The following is a 13,165-nucleotide window of genomic DNA, read 5'->3' on the forward strand; positions in this document are numbered from 1 at the left end:
ACAGGAAAGCCACAGGAAGGCTCTGTTGTTCACTGTCCATCAGTATGACTTTGTGAATTTGCCATAACATTTCCATTTTCCCAATATTCAGCTTTAGCTGCAGCTGTCAGGTTCCTCGTAGGAAACAGAAGGCACATTTGACCAGAGAACAGAAGAGGGTTTAGTAAGGGAACCATTGATGGAGAGCAGGGCAGGGTTGAGGGAAGCCGGGATGGTGAGACACCCAGGCCATCCGCAGTGGGAAACTGGCGGGTGAGGGCAAGGGCACTGGGCTTTGGAGTCCAGAGCCGCTGGGGCTGCTGTGGAAGAGCCTGTCCAGCATCAGATGGAGCCCGAGGGGGATGGGGAACCCACATGCAGGGAACCAGCGGAACAATCATCCACCCAACTGCACTTCGTTGAAGTCAGAGGGCAGTAGAGCCTGTCTGATGCAAGGAACCAGCCTCTGGACACAGAGCACCTTGGAGGAAGGGTGGAGAGGAGATCTAAAGGGTCAGATGGACAACAGCCCCAGACTGTCCACCCAGGGAATGCAGAAGATGGTCAGCCTTCACTGTTGTCGTCTGGCCAGAATGAAAATATGCGTCCCTCTGTGGGACAGGGGCAGCCACCATGTCGTTGTGCAGTGATGACCATTCATAGTCTTGAGTTGGTCACCACGGGTGTTTTTCATATAAAGTAGAGGGGGGAGAAGCAACCTGCCACAGCCCCCGCTTCTGTAGCACATTTGGAGACCCGAATTCACGTCGGTGGCTTCCTTGGTTCCCACAGCCTCCTTCCCTCTGCAGGCAGCTCAGCTCCGTGTGGGCCTTACCTGGTGCAGCATCCTGATCCTGTGTGCTGTGGGTTGGAGCCTTGGGGGCTGCCCTCTGTGGTAGCTGCCTGTCTCCTCTGTTCAGAATAAAATTCATCACTGAATGAGGACAGGTACACAGATCAATACAAAAAAAGACTTGTTGGACTCTGGAGAAATCCATGCACAGGCTCCCCAAGCTCTCTTCCTCTTGTGAGGGACACAGAGACACTGACACATTGATTGAGCTACTTTCTCTAGCAGCGAAAAATACAGTAACATATGGGCAGTATTTCTGCCTGGAAAGCCCTTTAGCTACTCAGTGCCCATAATTTTTATTGGGGGCTGGTCACGTAGGAATCCTCCGCTTCGCAACTATTCAGGTTCCAGACTCCCAGAAAGAAGGCAGGTATTCTCTGTAACTCCCGTGGTACCCTGGTAGGGCTGAGGTTGCTGCCCAGCCTCATCAGCATAGGGCACTTTTTAGAAGCTGAGTTTCCAGAAGCCAACCAAGGGCCAGCTTCGCAAGGAGGCCCTGGCAGAGACAGCAGCGTAGGCCTACTCTGTGTGTGGCGGGGGAAAGGCTTTCTGAGAGTCGAAGAGCCGTGCTTCTGGCAGAAGAACTTCAGGCAGGGGAGGCAAATCCGTACCCAGGAATGCGGTTTTTCACCGTGGCCAGAGCCGGGGATTTTAACAAGACCGGGGTTTTGTAAGAGAGGGGCAAGGGAACTGAGCACAGACAAAATCGCATGTGAGTAGTGGTGAACCATGACACTTAGCCTGGGTAAGGAGGGAAGTGAAGGAGGGAGGGGTGAGGGGACTAATGACAAAGTGGTTGAGAGGCCAAAGGCATACCCTCTTGGAAGAGAAAGTCGGGAACAGAGGTTGGATATAGAATCAAATCACCTGTGGTTCTGCGGCCACAGTGCCAGGAGTGACAGTTGAATGCAGGTTCTTCCAGTTAAATGTGTGTGTGTGCATATATTTCTAAATATGTCTTGCATGTATTTTTGTATTCTACTTCCAATATATTGAGCATGTTCCTGTTTTGTTAAACACTTTAAAATTTGATTTTTTTCATGGCTCCCCATATAAGGTGCACTTACCATTGATTGAGCTGCAAGTCAGGGCTTGGCAAACTGTTTGGCCTGTGGGCCAGATCCAGCTTTCAGCTGCTAAGAAGATCCTTACATTTTTAAAGGATTGGAAGGAAAAGAAAGGATTATGTGATGGAAATTGTATATAGCTCTCAAAGCCTGATATTTGCTATCCGGCCATTTACAGAAAAAGTTTTGACCACAGACAGCATAATCCATTTACCATTGCTTTAAAATAAATCTCTTGGGTTATTTCAGTTTCTTCATGTTCCTAATACAGTAAGAGCATGTTGTACCCCTTTCTGTTCAATTTGAGGTTACTTAAGGTATAAAAGTGGTCAGAGTATATGAACGCATTTTACAGCTATTGTGTTTTTGCAAAATGATTCTCCAGAATATGTGTACCAGTATTCATGCTTGTACCTGGTCCTCTGAATTTCCCTATAGAAACAATATAACTGACAAAATGCAAACAAAAACTTTCAATTTTGATACCAGAACAAGTATTTGTTTTACTTTGCATGTTATAAACACTGAACTTAAGTTTATATTTTTGTTGGCTATTTATTTGCTCTTTGTGAATTTTCCCTTCATATTTAAGTTTTTCAGAGAACTAGGTTTTTGTTTTGATGATTTATGCAGTTGTTTTCCATTTTATTGATGTATACCCTAGTTTTATTATTTTCTCCCTGCTTTCTTTAGGCTTTTCTTACTTTTCATTTTCTATCGATTCCTAAGCTTTTTGATTTTAGATCTTTTTTCTTTTCCAATATAGTCAGCCCTTTGTATCCTTGGGTTCCGCATCCTTGGATTCAACCAATCTTGGATCAGAAATATTTGGGGGAAAAAAAAGCCAATAAAAATAATACAGCAGTAAAATAATAAAAATGTAAAAATATAGTATAACAACTATTTACATAGCATTTACATTGTATTAGATATTATTCTACTTATAACTATTATATTATTGTATTACATTGTTGTGGATGTTACACATACTCTAGAGATGATTTAAAGCAGGGGTGTCCAATCTTTTGGCTTCCCTGGGCCACATTGGAAGAAGAATTGTCTTGGACCACACATAGAATACACTGACACTGACAATAGCTGATGAGTTAAAAAAAAAAAAAAAAGGCAAAAAAATTTCATAATGTTTTAAGAAAGTTTATGAATTTATGTCGGGCTGCATTCAAAGCTGCCCTGGGCGGTATACAGCCGTGGGTTGGACAGGCTTCATTTAAAGTGTATGGGGGGTGGGTGTGTGCATAGTTTATATGCAAATACTATGTCATTTTATGTAAGGGGCTTGAGCATCCTCAGATTTTGGTATTAGTGGGGTCTTGGAAGGAAGCCCTGGAGAACAGAAGAATGGTGGTGTATTTGGAAGGAAACCCTGGAGGACAGAAGAATGGTTGCATATGCATTCAGTGCTGCCACTTTCCCTCTAGGTACTGCTCTTGCTGTATCACACAAATGTGGATAAGTTGTATTTTTATTTTCATTCAAAATGTTTAAAAAATTATTTTGAGACTTTTTCTTTGACCTGTGTGTTATTTAGAAGTGTGTTGTTTAATCTCCAGGCGTTCAGGGATTTTCTAGGTATTTTTCTGTTGTTGATTTCTAGTTTAATTCTCTTGTGGTCTGAGAATACGCTGTGTATGATTTCTCTCCATTTACATTTATTACGGTTTTATATGGCCAATGTTTCCTATCTTGATTAGTGTTCCAATTCAGCTTGAGAAGAGTGTAGATTCTGCTGTTGCTGGAGTGTTGTATAAATGTCACATTGAGCTGATAGATAGCGGTATTCAAGTCATTGGTATCCTTACTGATTTTCTCTCTGCTGGGTCTGTTGGTTACTGAGAGTTGGGTTTAAATTTCCAACAGCACTGGATTTGTCTGTTTCTCCCTTGAGTTCTGTTAGTTTTTGCATGATATATTTTGAGGTACTGTTGTTAGGTACGTAGTATCGTTATGCAACGCCCCTCTTTTCCCTCATGTTTGTCCTGGTTGAAGTCAGCTCTCTCTGAATTGAATGTAGCCCCTCCGGCTTTCAGTTAGCGTGGGCATGGTGTGTCTTTCTTCCTCTTCTATCTCGAGTCTTGAGTTTTCTCATAGGTAGTAAGTAGTAGTTGGGGCCTGTGTTTTAATCTACTCTGACAGTCTCTGTCTTTTGATGGCTGTGTTGGACCATTCGCGTTAGAAGTGAGCGTGAGGATAATCGAGTTCCATTTTACCGCTGCTTTTCCCTGTTTTCTGTTTGCTGCATGGGTTGTTTCTGCCTGCCTCTTTTTCTGCCTTCTCTGGATTTCATTGAGCATTTTATGTGATTCTCTTTTATCTTTTCTCTTAACATATTGATTGTACTTTTTAAAAATGTTTGTAGTGGTTGCTGTGGAGTTTCCAGTATACATTTACAGCCCATCTGGGTCCACTCTGCGATGGCACTGCTGCTCCAAAGGGCTGGAGGTACCGATGGCACAGTCTTCTAGGCTCCTCCTGCTGTCACTGTGACATGGCTGCCATTCCTTCTACTTTTTTTTTTGTTTTTCTTTGAGACAGAGTCTCACTCTGTTGCCTATCGCCCAGGCTGCAGTGACATGATCTTGGCTCACAGCAACTTCCCCCTCCTGGGTTCGAGCAATTCTTCTGTCGCAGCCTCCCAAGTAGCTGATACTACAGGCGTACACCACCGTACCTGGCTCATTTTTGTATTTTTAGTAGGGATGGGGTTTTGCCATTTTGGCCAGCTGGTCACAAACTCCTAACCTCAAGTGATCCGCTTACCTCAGCTTCACAAAGTGCTGGGATTACAGACGTGAGTCACTGCACTCGGACTCTTCCACTTTTTGTAAGCTGTAAAATCACTCAATTAATTATTGTTGTTAGTCCAGGAAAGGCCATTGATTTTCAGTTTTTTCTTATTGGAAGGATGGAAGTTACAGCTTCCAGCCTTCACCCTTTGGAGCTGAAGCTGGAAGTTCCCTCTTTGTTTTTTAAAACTGGTAACATTTTGGACTAGATGCCTATATTTGTATGTGTGTTTGTAAATTTACCTAAATGATATACTCTATTATTCAAAACTTTGCTTTAAAAAAACTCCATCTTCTCTTTTAACTGCTCTATTGCAGTGGTCCCCAACCTTTTTGGCACTAGGGACCAGTTTCATGGAAGATAGTTTTTTCACAGACTGGGGCGGGGGTGGGGGGATGGTTTCAGGATGATTCAAGTGCATTACATTTATTGTGCACTTTATTTCTCTTATTATTACATTGTTATATATAATGAAATAATTACACAACTCACCATGATGTAGAATCAGTGGGAGCCTGAGCTTGTTTTCCTACAACCAGACGGTCCTATCTGGGGGTGATGGGAGACAGTGAGAGATCATCAGGCATTGGATTCTCATAAGGAGCACACAGCTTAGATCCTTTGTATGCACAGTTCACAATAGGGTTTGTGCTCCTGTGAGAATCTCATGCCACGCTGGTCTGACAGCAGGCAGAGCTCAGGCAGTAATGCGAGCGAGGGGAATCGGCTATAAATACAGATGAAGCTTCGCTGGCTTGCTTACTCACCCGCTGCTCACCTCCTGCTGTGTGGCCGGGTTCCTTGCAGGCAGAGGTTTGTGGCCCGGAGGTTGGGGATGGGACCTCGCTGAACCGTGTTCTGCTGTTACATCTGAAATCTCATAGTTAACAGTAGATGTCAGCACAGCGTCTGGAAGGTGTTTTGGAAATAATTTGTCCCACAGCACTCCTGTGGGGCGGGACTCCCTCATTTTACAAGGAGGAGACCACGGCTGGGAGAGCTCGAGCCTCCCACGGTTGCACGATTATGTGTGGGACGTCCGACCTCTCGGGCTCCAGGAGCTAGAGCTGCTGCTCTCTGCATCCTCTGTGCAGTCCTGTGCCCTGGGCCGTCTTGCCTTCCCTCCTGCCGTCTGGTCAGGCTTGAATCCTGGTGGAAGCTTCGACTCCTCCGTCAACCATAATTCTAGCTTGAAGCCTCCTTTTTCCCTGCTGACCCCCTTATCCTAATCCTTCCCTAAGTCATACCCTGCAGGTCAGTGTGCCACTTTCAGTGATTTCTCTCCCATGTCTCTAACACTTCTGCTCCCCTTGGGGTGTAATCCCCTGGTTCTTGGTCTCTGTTCCTCTGCCTCTTTATTTCTTCATCCCACTCCCATCAGGTTTATTTTTTTAAAAAGTCACAGTGACCCCGTTTTCTCTTTACTTGAATCTCCGTGTGGCCTATCTTCATTTAGTCATAGATCCGAATTTCCTTTCCCAGAATTAATTCAGAATCCCAGTCTGCCCTGGTTCTGCATCTTCTACCAGGATACCAGGTAATCTCCCAGGCTTTTCTTCCACCACCACCTGCCCAGTAATTACCTAGAAATCCTAGCGGTCTTTAAAGCTTGGCCGTAAACACCATGTTTTCTCCCTGACACCTTCCCTTAACTCTTCTAGGCTGTTACTTATATGAATGTATATGGTATCCTTGTTTGTTAGTATTAGCTACTGCTGGGCATCATATGATATCTCACAAACTTACCGAGACAAGGGATTTTGTCTGACTTGACCTCCCTGTGGTAACAGTGTGATTTTCTAAGCACAGTGAGTGTGTGTTGATTCGATTCTGCACCGTTTGTGTGGTTATTGAGTTACGCACTTACCGGAGCGTAGAGAAGGATCTGTGACCCCGTAGTGTGTCAGCTACAGCGCTCAGTTGTTCTCATCTAGCTCACTGTGAACGGTTTTGTCCTTTTCTCTCCTGATATTTTGCCTTTCTTCCTCCCCAAAGATGTTTCGTAAGTTTACAATATCAATTGTGTTTATTTTCATTTGAGTACCATTTCTCAATTGAGGGACTCAAGTGATAATTATGACCAATTTTCTAACGTAATTATTGTAAACATGCCGTTTCCCAGTGACATTCATTTTATCCAGAACCTGACCAAATTATTGGTTTAGAACATTTCTGCACCATCTCAGTTATGTGTTGCCAGTGTCTAATTATGTGTATGTGTATAGCTATGCTTGTGCTGAGAGGCAGTAATTGTATTTTTCAGTCTTATTCGTATCCACATCCCTAACTGACTGGCGCCTGCCTGGGCTGGTTTCAGTCCAGTCAGGACCTCCGACGACACGTCAGGCCTCCAGCTGTGCAGGCTCCTCTCAGACCATCCCTGCCTCTCCAGAGCCCAGAGCTTCACACCTACCTTCTTTTGCTTAATTGCTAAGATTTTTACATGACTCCTGGAGCACATCTTTTTAACGTGAAATTTCAGTGCTATAGAAACTGTAGCATGTGAGTTTGGTATCAGAAGTACAGTGTTTCAGATAGAACTTTGCAATTCAGGAGAAACTGAAAAATAGGGTTTGGAAATGTTATAGGACAAAGTGTTGACATTCTGTTAATTGGAAAACAGCTTGAGTCATAAAACACAATTTACAATTTTATTCCTTTTTGTGTCTTCCTGCCTTACTCTTTTGTTTTAAAATATGTGGCAGAGCACCTCATATCATAACCAAGCTCTAGTATATTTTATCTTATTTAGACACTGACTCATGATATTAAAAGGATACGTTATCCTCAAACAGTTTTGAAGTCTTCTTAATGAAACTAAGTGCTTTGTGAAGAGAATATTTTCTTTCACTGCCTTTTGCTTCCTGAGTCATACAATGATTCCTTGCGTCTTTATTTCTTACTTAAATCTAGGAGTTTACTGGAGATAAACCATAGTCTCTTTCTAGTAGTCATCATTAAGCTCATAGTGATAAATTGAAAGGGTAGTTTGGTTAGGTATAAATAAATTGTAGAATCATTGCAGCAGATTCTTTTTTTAATCTTCAAAAATAGTTTGAAGCATACTTGGTAAAAGATTTTCCAGGGCTACATGTAATGTTGCCAAATTAAGCATAGATGGCGCTGTTGCTCTCTCTTCTACACATGCTCCAGGCCACTGATTGCTTTCATATTTTCTAGCATTTTCTTAGGTTTTTCAAACTGTAAAGAAAACCATGTCACCTCCCTGCGTTGATATTTGTTAACATTTAAAATATGAACTTCATTTTTAGTTGGAATTTCTTATTGTGAGATCACTTCAAAAATTATCCTTATATTTGAGTTAACAGTAAGAAGATGCGTACTTGTAGATTATTGATACATGCATGGAAGTGTTTAGATAGAATGCATAAGGAAAGCTAGCAACAGTTTCCTCTGGAGAGGGAACTTGTAGTCTTACAATTAATGCAGTCTTACAAAATATGGCAACTTTATGCCCTTCACACACTTTCTGTTTTGCTTGAGTTTTTTTTTTTTTTTTAATATTTGAATATCTTTTGGCAAGTAAAACCAACTTAATAGTAAAACTAAGAAAACGATCTTATCTGTAAGTATGTACATTACAGCCATTTGCCTACCCATGTGGAAACGCACATAAATACACTTAGGAAAGCAAACGATCGTTGTTATCCTGGCAGCTGTTTCTTGGAGGGGCATTTGCATTATTGGATCACCAACCATATACGAACGACGCAGTTTTTACTAGGATCCTGCTGATGCTATACCTACCGTCCACTCATCTTCAGCTTGCCACAGATTCGCAGCTCTGTGGCTGTCTGTGGAAGCATGATTTGTGGCTCCTGTGAGCCCTGGGTTCTGGTCAGGTTGTTCTATTTGTGGGAGAGCCTACCTGGGTACCGCGGGGAACAGGCCTTGGGTTTGCTTAGTGGACCTGGACTCACAAAGTGTGGCCGAGAGCCAGATACACTCACATAATTTCCATTTTAGCCATTACAAATGAGAAACGTCTCCTGCTCTTATAACTCAGTAATGGGAATGTGGCTGGTGAAAATAATTATTTTCTTTGTTTTGAGCCCTTAAGAAAAGAGACTTTATTTTAATGTTTTTTTTTTCCCCAAAAGCTCAAAAAATGCTTTTTATCTTTAAGTATAGTGGTTATATTCAGACTATATTTAATTTAAAATAAGCAAATTGTAACAAAGTATAAATATTTTAACATTCAGCAAAATGAAATGATAAAGCTAAGAGACTATCCTATGATTTGTGTATTTATTGGTGCCAAGAAAAGTGGAGAATTAAATCTTCTGCAAGCCGTGGTACGACAGACCATCCTATGTCAGCCTCAGCGTACAGAACAGATCTGTAAGACACTGGCTGCAACTGCAGAGAGACTGAAGCTACTCACCGTTCCTGCCCCAAGATCCACTCATCTGGAAAATTGTTAATGGCGGCGTGCTTTGTGTGTAGCACTGTCAAACCATTTGCTTCTAGCTGTTGACTCCTGCTAGTCCTGTGTTTAAAGCGTACTTTGTCTCCTTTTTCTATGTCTTTTTCTACGGCATTCCCAGAAGTTCATCATTTGTAGGTACTGAGGCTTTTAAAAGATGCTACCTCAGGTTCTGAGAGTAGTTTTAAAAAGCAGCTCCAGATCGACCATATGGTCTTTGGGAGGACCGCTTTGCTTCTGGGATGACTGCTTGGCAACAAACAGCATTTATTGGAATGTATAGATTTTTTATATGGATGTTTTAAAAAAAATCAGACTTAAGCTGCTTTTATTGTATTTATTTTGATGGTTTGGTGTGATCCACATGTGTCTTATTTTTTTAGGGTTCAGGATAAGTTTGATGTGCTGAATTACACAAGCATTCCTGTCTATCTCCCGGAAATCACCATTGGAGCTTATCAGACGGACCGTGTCTTCCGTCAATTCAGAGCGGTAAGACTGTGGTAATGGAGAAAGCTGGCGGGGGGTGGGTCTGCAGCGCCTGGGGACACTAGTCACTTCTCCAGAAAGGAGTTTTTGTTGTTGTTGTGTTTTGTTTGTTTTAGTGAAGGAGCCTCTTTTTCATTGAAATAATTCTCCCTTTCCCCGTATTTCTGTATGGAAAGCTGATGAAGTCCTCAGATGACAGCCCCAGCGCAGAGAGATTCTTCTGGATGGTTCCTCATCAGGCACATTATCTTGATAGGAGAACACTCTGTTCTTCAGCTATTATGTCACTTTCTTTACTGTCAGATGTTACTTTTGGTATTGTCTTACTCTTTGTCTGTAAATAATGAGGGTTCCATTCCTGCAGAAGGCCCTTAGGCCATATGGGAGGGCATAGGGAGGGCAGGCAGAGCTTGGGACAGACAGCGAGGGTGGAAGTTGGTAGGGGCAACTGTGTCATGGATCTTCTTATCCAATTGCCATACCTTCTTAGTGAGTTATTTGTTGTGGCAAGATTCCATTGGTTAGAGGCGTGTGTAGGTTTTGTTGGAAACCGGCGGGTGAGTTGCAGCCTGCGCTGCGAATCCCGATGTCAATGGACTGGGAAGAGCACCATCCTTATCTGTGGCAGTGGTGGCTGTGGGTTGTTATGGGTAAATGTGAAATAGTTGTATTAAATCAGAACTCCAGGCTATGCCTTCAACATGTAGAAGAGTTGAAATCTAAATTTTTTTGCATTCCTCTAATTGTCTGAGTTGATACCAGCAAATTGCCTGGAGAACCCACTGAAAGTCTGAGTAGATCCCCTTGCTTGCTTTCTTACTCGAGGTACTTGGCATTTTCTTTTAAGTAAATTTGGATTGTTTTGGAAGTGGTCTTATTCAGTGTGAGGATTTGGGGAAAACACATAAAACCATAAAGGTATCTCTCTGAGGCACTGGTGGTTAATCTGTGCACACCTCCTTCTGTCCTTGTATACATGTGAGTGCATGTGCCATTTCTCCCTCTTTGAGTGGGGCTCTGTGGATTTGCTTCCCTGGCATCATTGCTGTAGCTGGTGCCTTGCTTGCTGCTCTTGTGTAGGCCAGAAAACCCACACTTGGTGTTGGTTCCCCGTGTCTGCTTTTGTGCGTGGCCAGGTCCTGTTGAGTCTGTTTCACAAGTGGCTTCACTTCTTCCTGTTGTCATCCAGGCTGCCATCATTCCCACCAGAACTTGTACGGCTGCTTCCCCTCCCGTCTCCTTGGGTTTAGTCTCTGCCCTCAGTCCTTCTCCAGTAAGGCAGAAGCAGACACGATCTCAGTGCAGAACCCATGATCTCAGTCCTGTGCCTGAAGTCCTTCCTCTCCTGTGGGAGGTGTGTTAAAGTCTGCCACTCTTTGTAGATTTGTGCCTCCTTCCCGTTCTGTCAGATTTTGTTTCTTTTTTGTTTTAGGTCCATATTATTAGATGCATACAAATTTGGAATTGCATTGTTAGTAGAGTCACCCTTTTCATTATGATATTTTCCTCTTTACCTTTAGTGGTGGTTCTTTTTTTTTTTTTTTGAGACAGAGTCTCGCTCTGCCCCCAGGCTGGAGTGCAGTGGCCGGATCTCAGCTCACTGCAAGCTCCGCCTCCCGGGTTCACGCCATTCTCCTGCCTCAGCCTCCCGAGTAGCTGGGACCACAGGCGCCCGCCACCTCGCCCAGCTAATTTTTTTGTATTTTTTAGTAGAGACAGGGTTTCACCGTGTTAGCCAGGATGGTTTCGATCTCCTGACCTCGTGATCCGCCCGTCTCGGCCTCCCAAAGTGCTGGGATTACAGGCTTGAGCCACCGTGCCCGGCCGAGTGGTGGTTCTTATTGTGAAGTTTATTCAATATTTATGTAGCATCTGAAACTTTCTTTTGGTTAGTATATGCACGATGTAACTTTTTCTGTGTCCTTTAATTTCAGCCTTTCTGTGTCTTGATATTCAATGTGGTTACCTTGTATTTTGCAGTTGTTTAAAAAATTTTTATTAGTCTGAATATTTGGAATATTTATCTATTCACATTTAATGCAATTACTGTTTGTAAGTAGCTTATCTTACTGTTTTATATTTTTTCTACCTGTTCTATGTATTTTTTTCTTTTTTGATTAAGTTTTTTTCTTTATTCCATTTACCCCCACCTATTTCCCTACTAGTTATCATTTTAATAGCTTTTTGTGACTAACCTGATAATTAAAATATTTATCTTTGGTTTAATGATGTTGAAGATCAATTAGTTTTCCAGTTCCAGAGCAGAATTACCCACTCTTGTGTTTTGCATGATGTTGGTCATCTTAATTCTCCATACATGTTAGCCCCACAGACATTTGCGACTGTTCTGAGCTGCGCTCGGCAGCTCTGCCTGTGCATTTGCCCCATGGCCGCCCACCCCTTCCCTGGGCGCTGCGCCTGAATGTAGCATCCTTGGTCTTCTGCCTGAAGAATTTTTTGCTAATAATAAATTCTCACACTTACTATTTAAAATGGTCTTTATTTGATCATCATTTTTACCTATTTTATTTTTTTTTAAGTTTGGAATGTTCCAAACTTAAAAAAGAAAAGGAAAAATAACTTTTCCTGAATCATTTAAGGTAAATTATTAACATGATACTCTGTTATCTTCAAACACCTGAATGTGACGGTTTGCAGAGGGTGGTGTCTGCATCAGGATCGTTTGAGCTGCTGTTGGGAATGCAAGTTCTCAGGCTTCAATCCAGGCCTCCTGGACTAGACACACAGGAGATGGGGCCCAGAAATGTGTTTGAGCGAGTCCTCCTGTCAATATATAGTGCCCGGTTTGAGAATCATGGCTTGAATGTGTAATTCTCACAAACAAGGATGTTCTCCTCCACAACCGCAGTACAGCTGTCAGAGTCAGGAAATGAGCGCCACGCGCTACTGCTTTCCGACCCACAGGCCCTCTTCATGAGCAGTCATTTATCCTAGCCGGGTTCTTCTGAGCAAAAATAGCCAGTCCAGGGTGATGGCATTGAATGGTTCCCTCTGCTAGTCTCTGTGAATCTGGTTCAGTTCCTCAGGCTTTTCTTGGCATTCAAGACCTTGACATTTCTGAAGACTACAGAACGGTTACCTTGCTGAATATCCCTCAATTTGGTTTTGAGGGATATTTGGCATACGGTTCCCATTTGTCCCATCACTGTTTTTGTTACCTTTATTACTTGTTAAGGTGGTGTCTTCGCTACAAAGTTGTCTTTTACTCTTATTATTTAGTATTTTGAGGGGAAGTACTTTGAGAATATGTAAATGTCCTCTTCCTCATCAAACTTTCACTCAGTAGTTTTAGCATCCATTGATTTTTCTTGGCTAAATTATTACTATGATGATTGTCAAATTATAATTTTCTGTTTCTGTCGTTCTTTCTATATAACCAGGTAGTGTCCTGCTAGAAGCAAATATTTTCCCTTCTCCCCATTTATTTATTCATTGATCTCCATATATCACTATGGACTCCCAGATTCCTGTTTATTCAGATACATCTATACTTGTTTCTGTGTT

At 42.5% G+C, this 13,165-nt stretch overlaps 1 protein-coding gene across 5 annotated transcripts in view; it reads left to right on the forward strand.

Annotated features, from left to right (window-relative positions):
• NDUFA10 (NADH:ubiquinone oxidoreductase subunit A10) overlaps positions 1-13,165 on the forward strand; it is a 63,120-nt gene that overhangs the window by 25,425 nt on the left and 24,530 nt on the right. For all 5 annotated transcript variants that reach the window (XM_033229646.1, XM_033229644.1, XM_033229645.1 and 2 more), the window contains one exon: positions 9,535-9,643. In XM_033229646.1, the coding sequence (XP_033085537.1) occupies positions 9,535-9,643 (109 nt within the window). The remainder of the gene's footprint in view (positions 1-9,534; positions 9,644-13,165) is intronic.

The sequence above is a fragment of the Trachypithecus francoisi genome, unplaced genomic scaffold, assembly GCF_009764315.1.
Source record: "Trachypithecus francoisi isolate TF-2019V2 unplaced genomic scaffold, Tfra_2.0 Lachesis_group13, whole genome shotgun sequence".
Taxonomy (NCBI): domain Eukaryota; kingdom Metazoa; phylum Chordata; class Mammalia; order Primates; family Cercopithecidae; genus Trachypithecus; species Trachypithecus francoisi.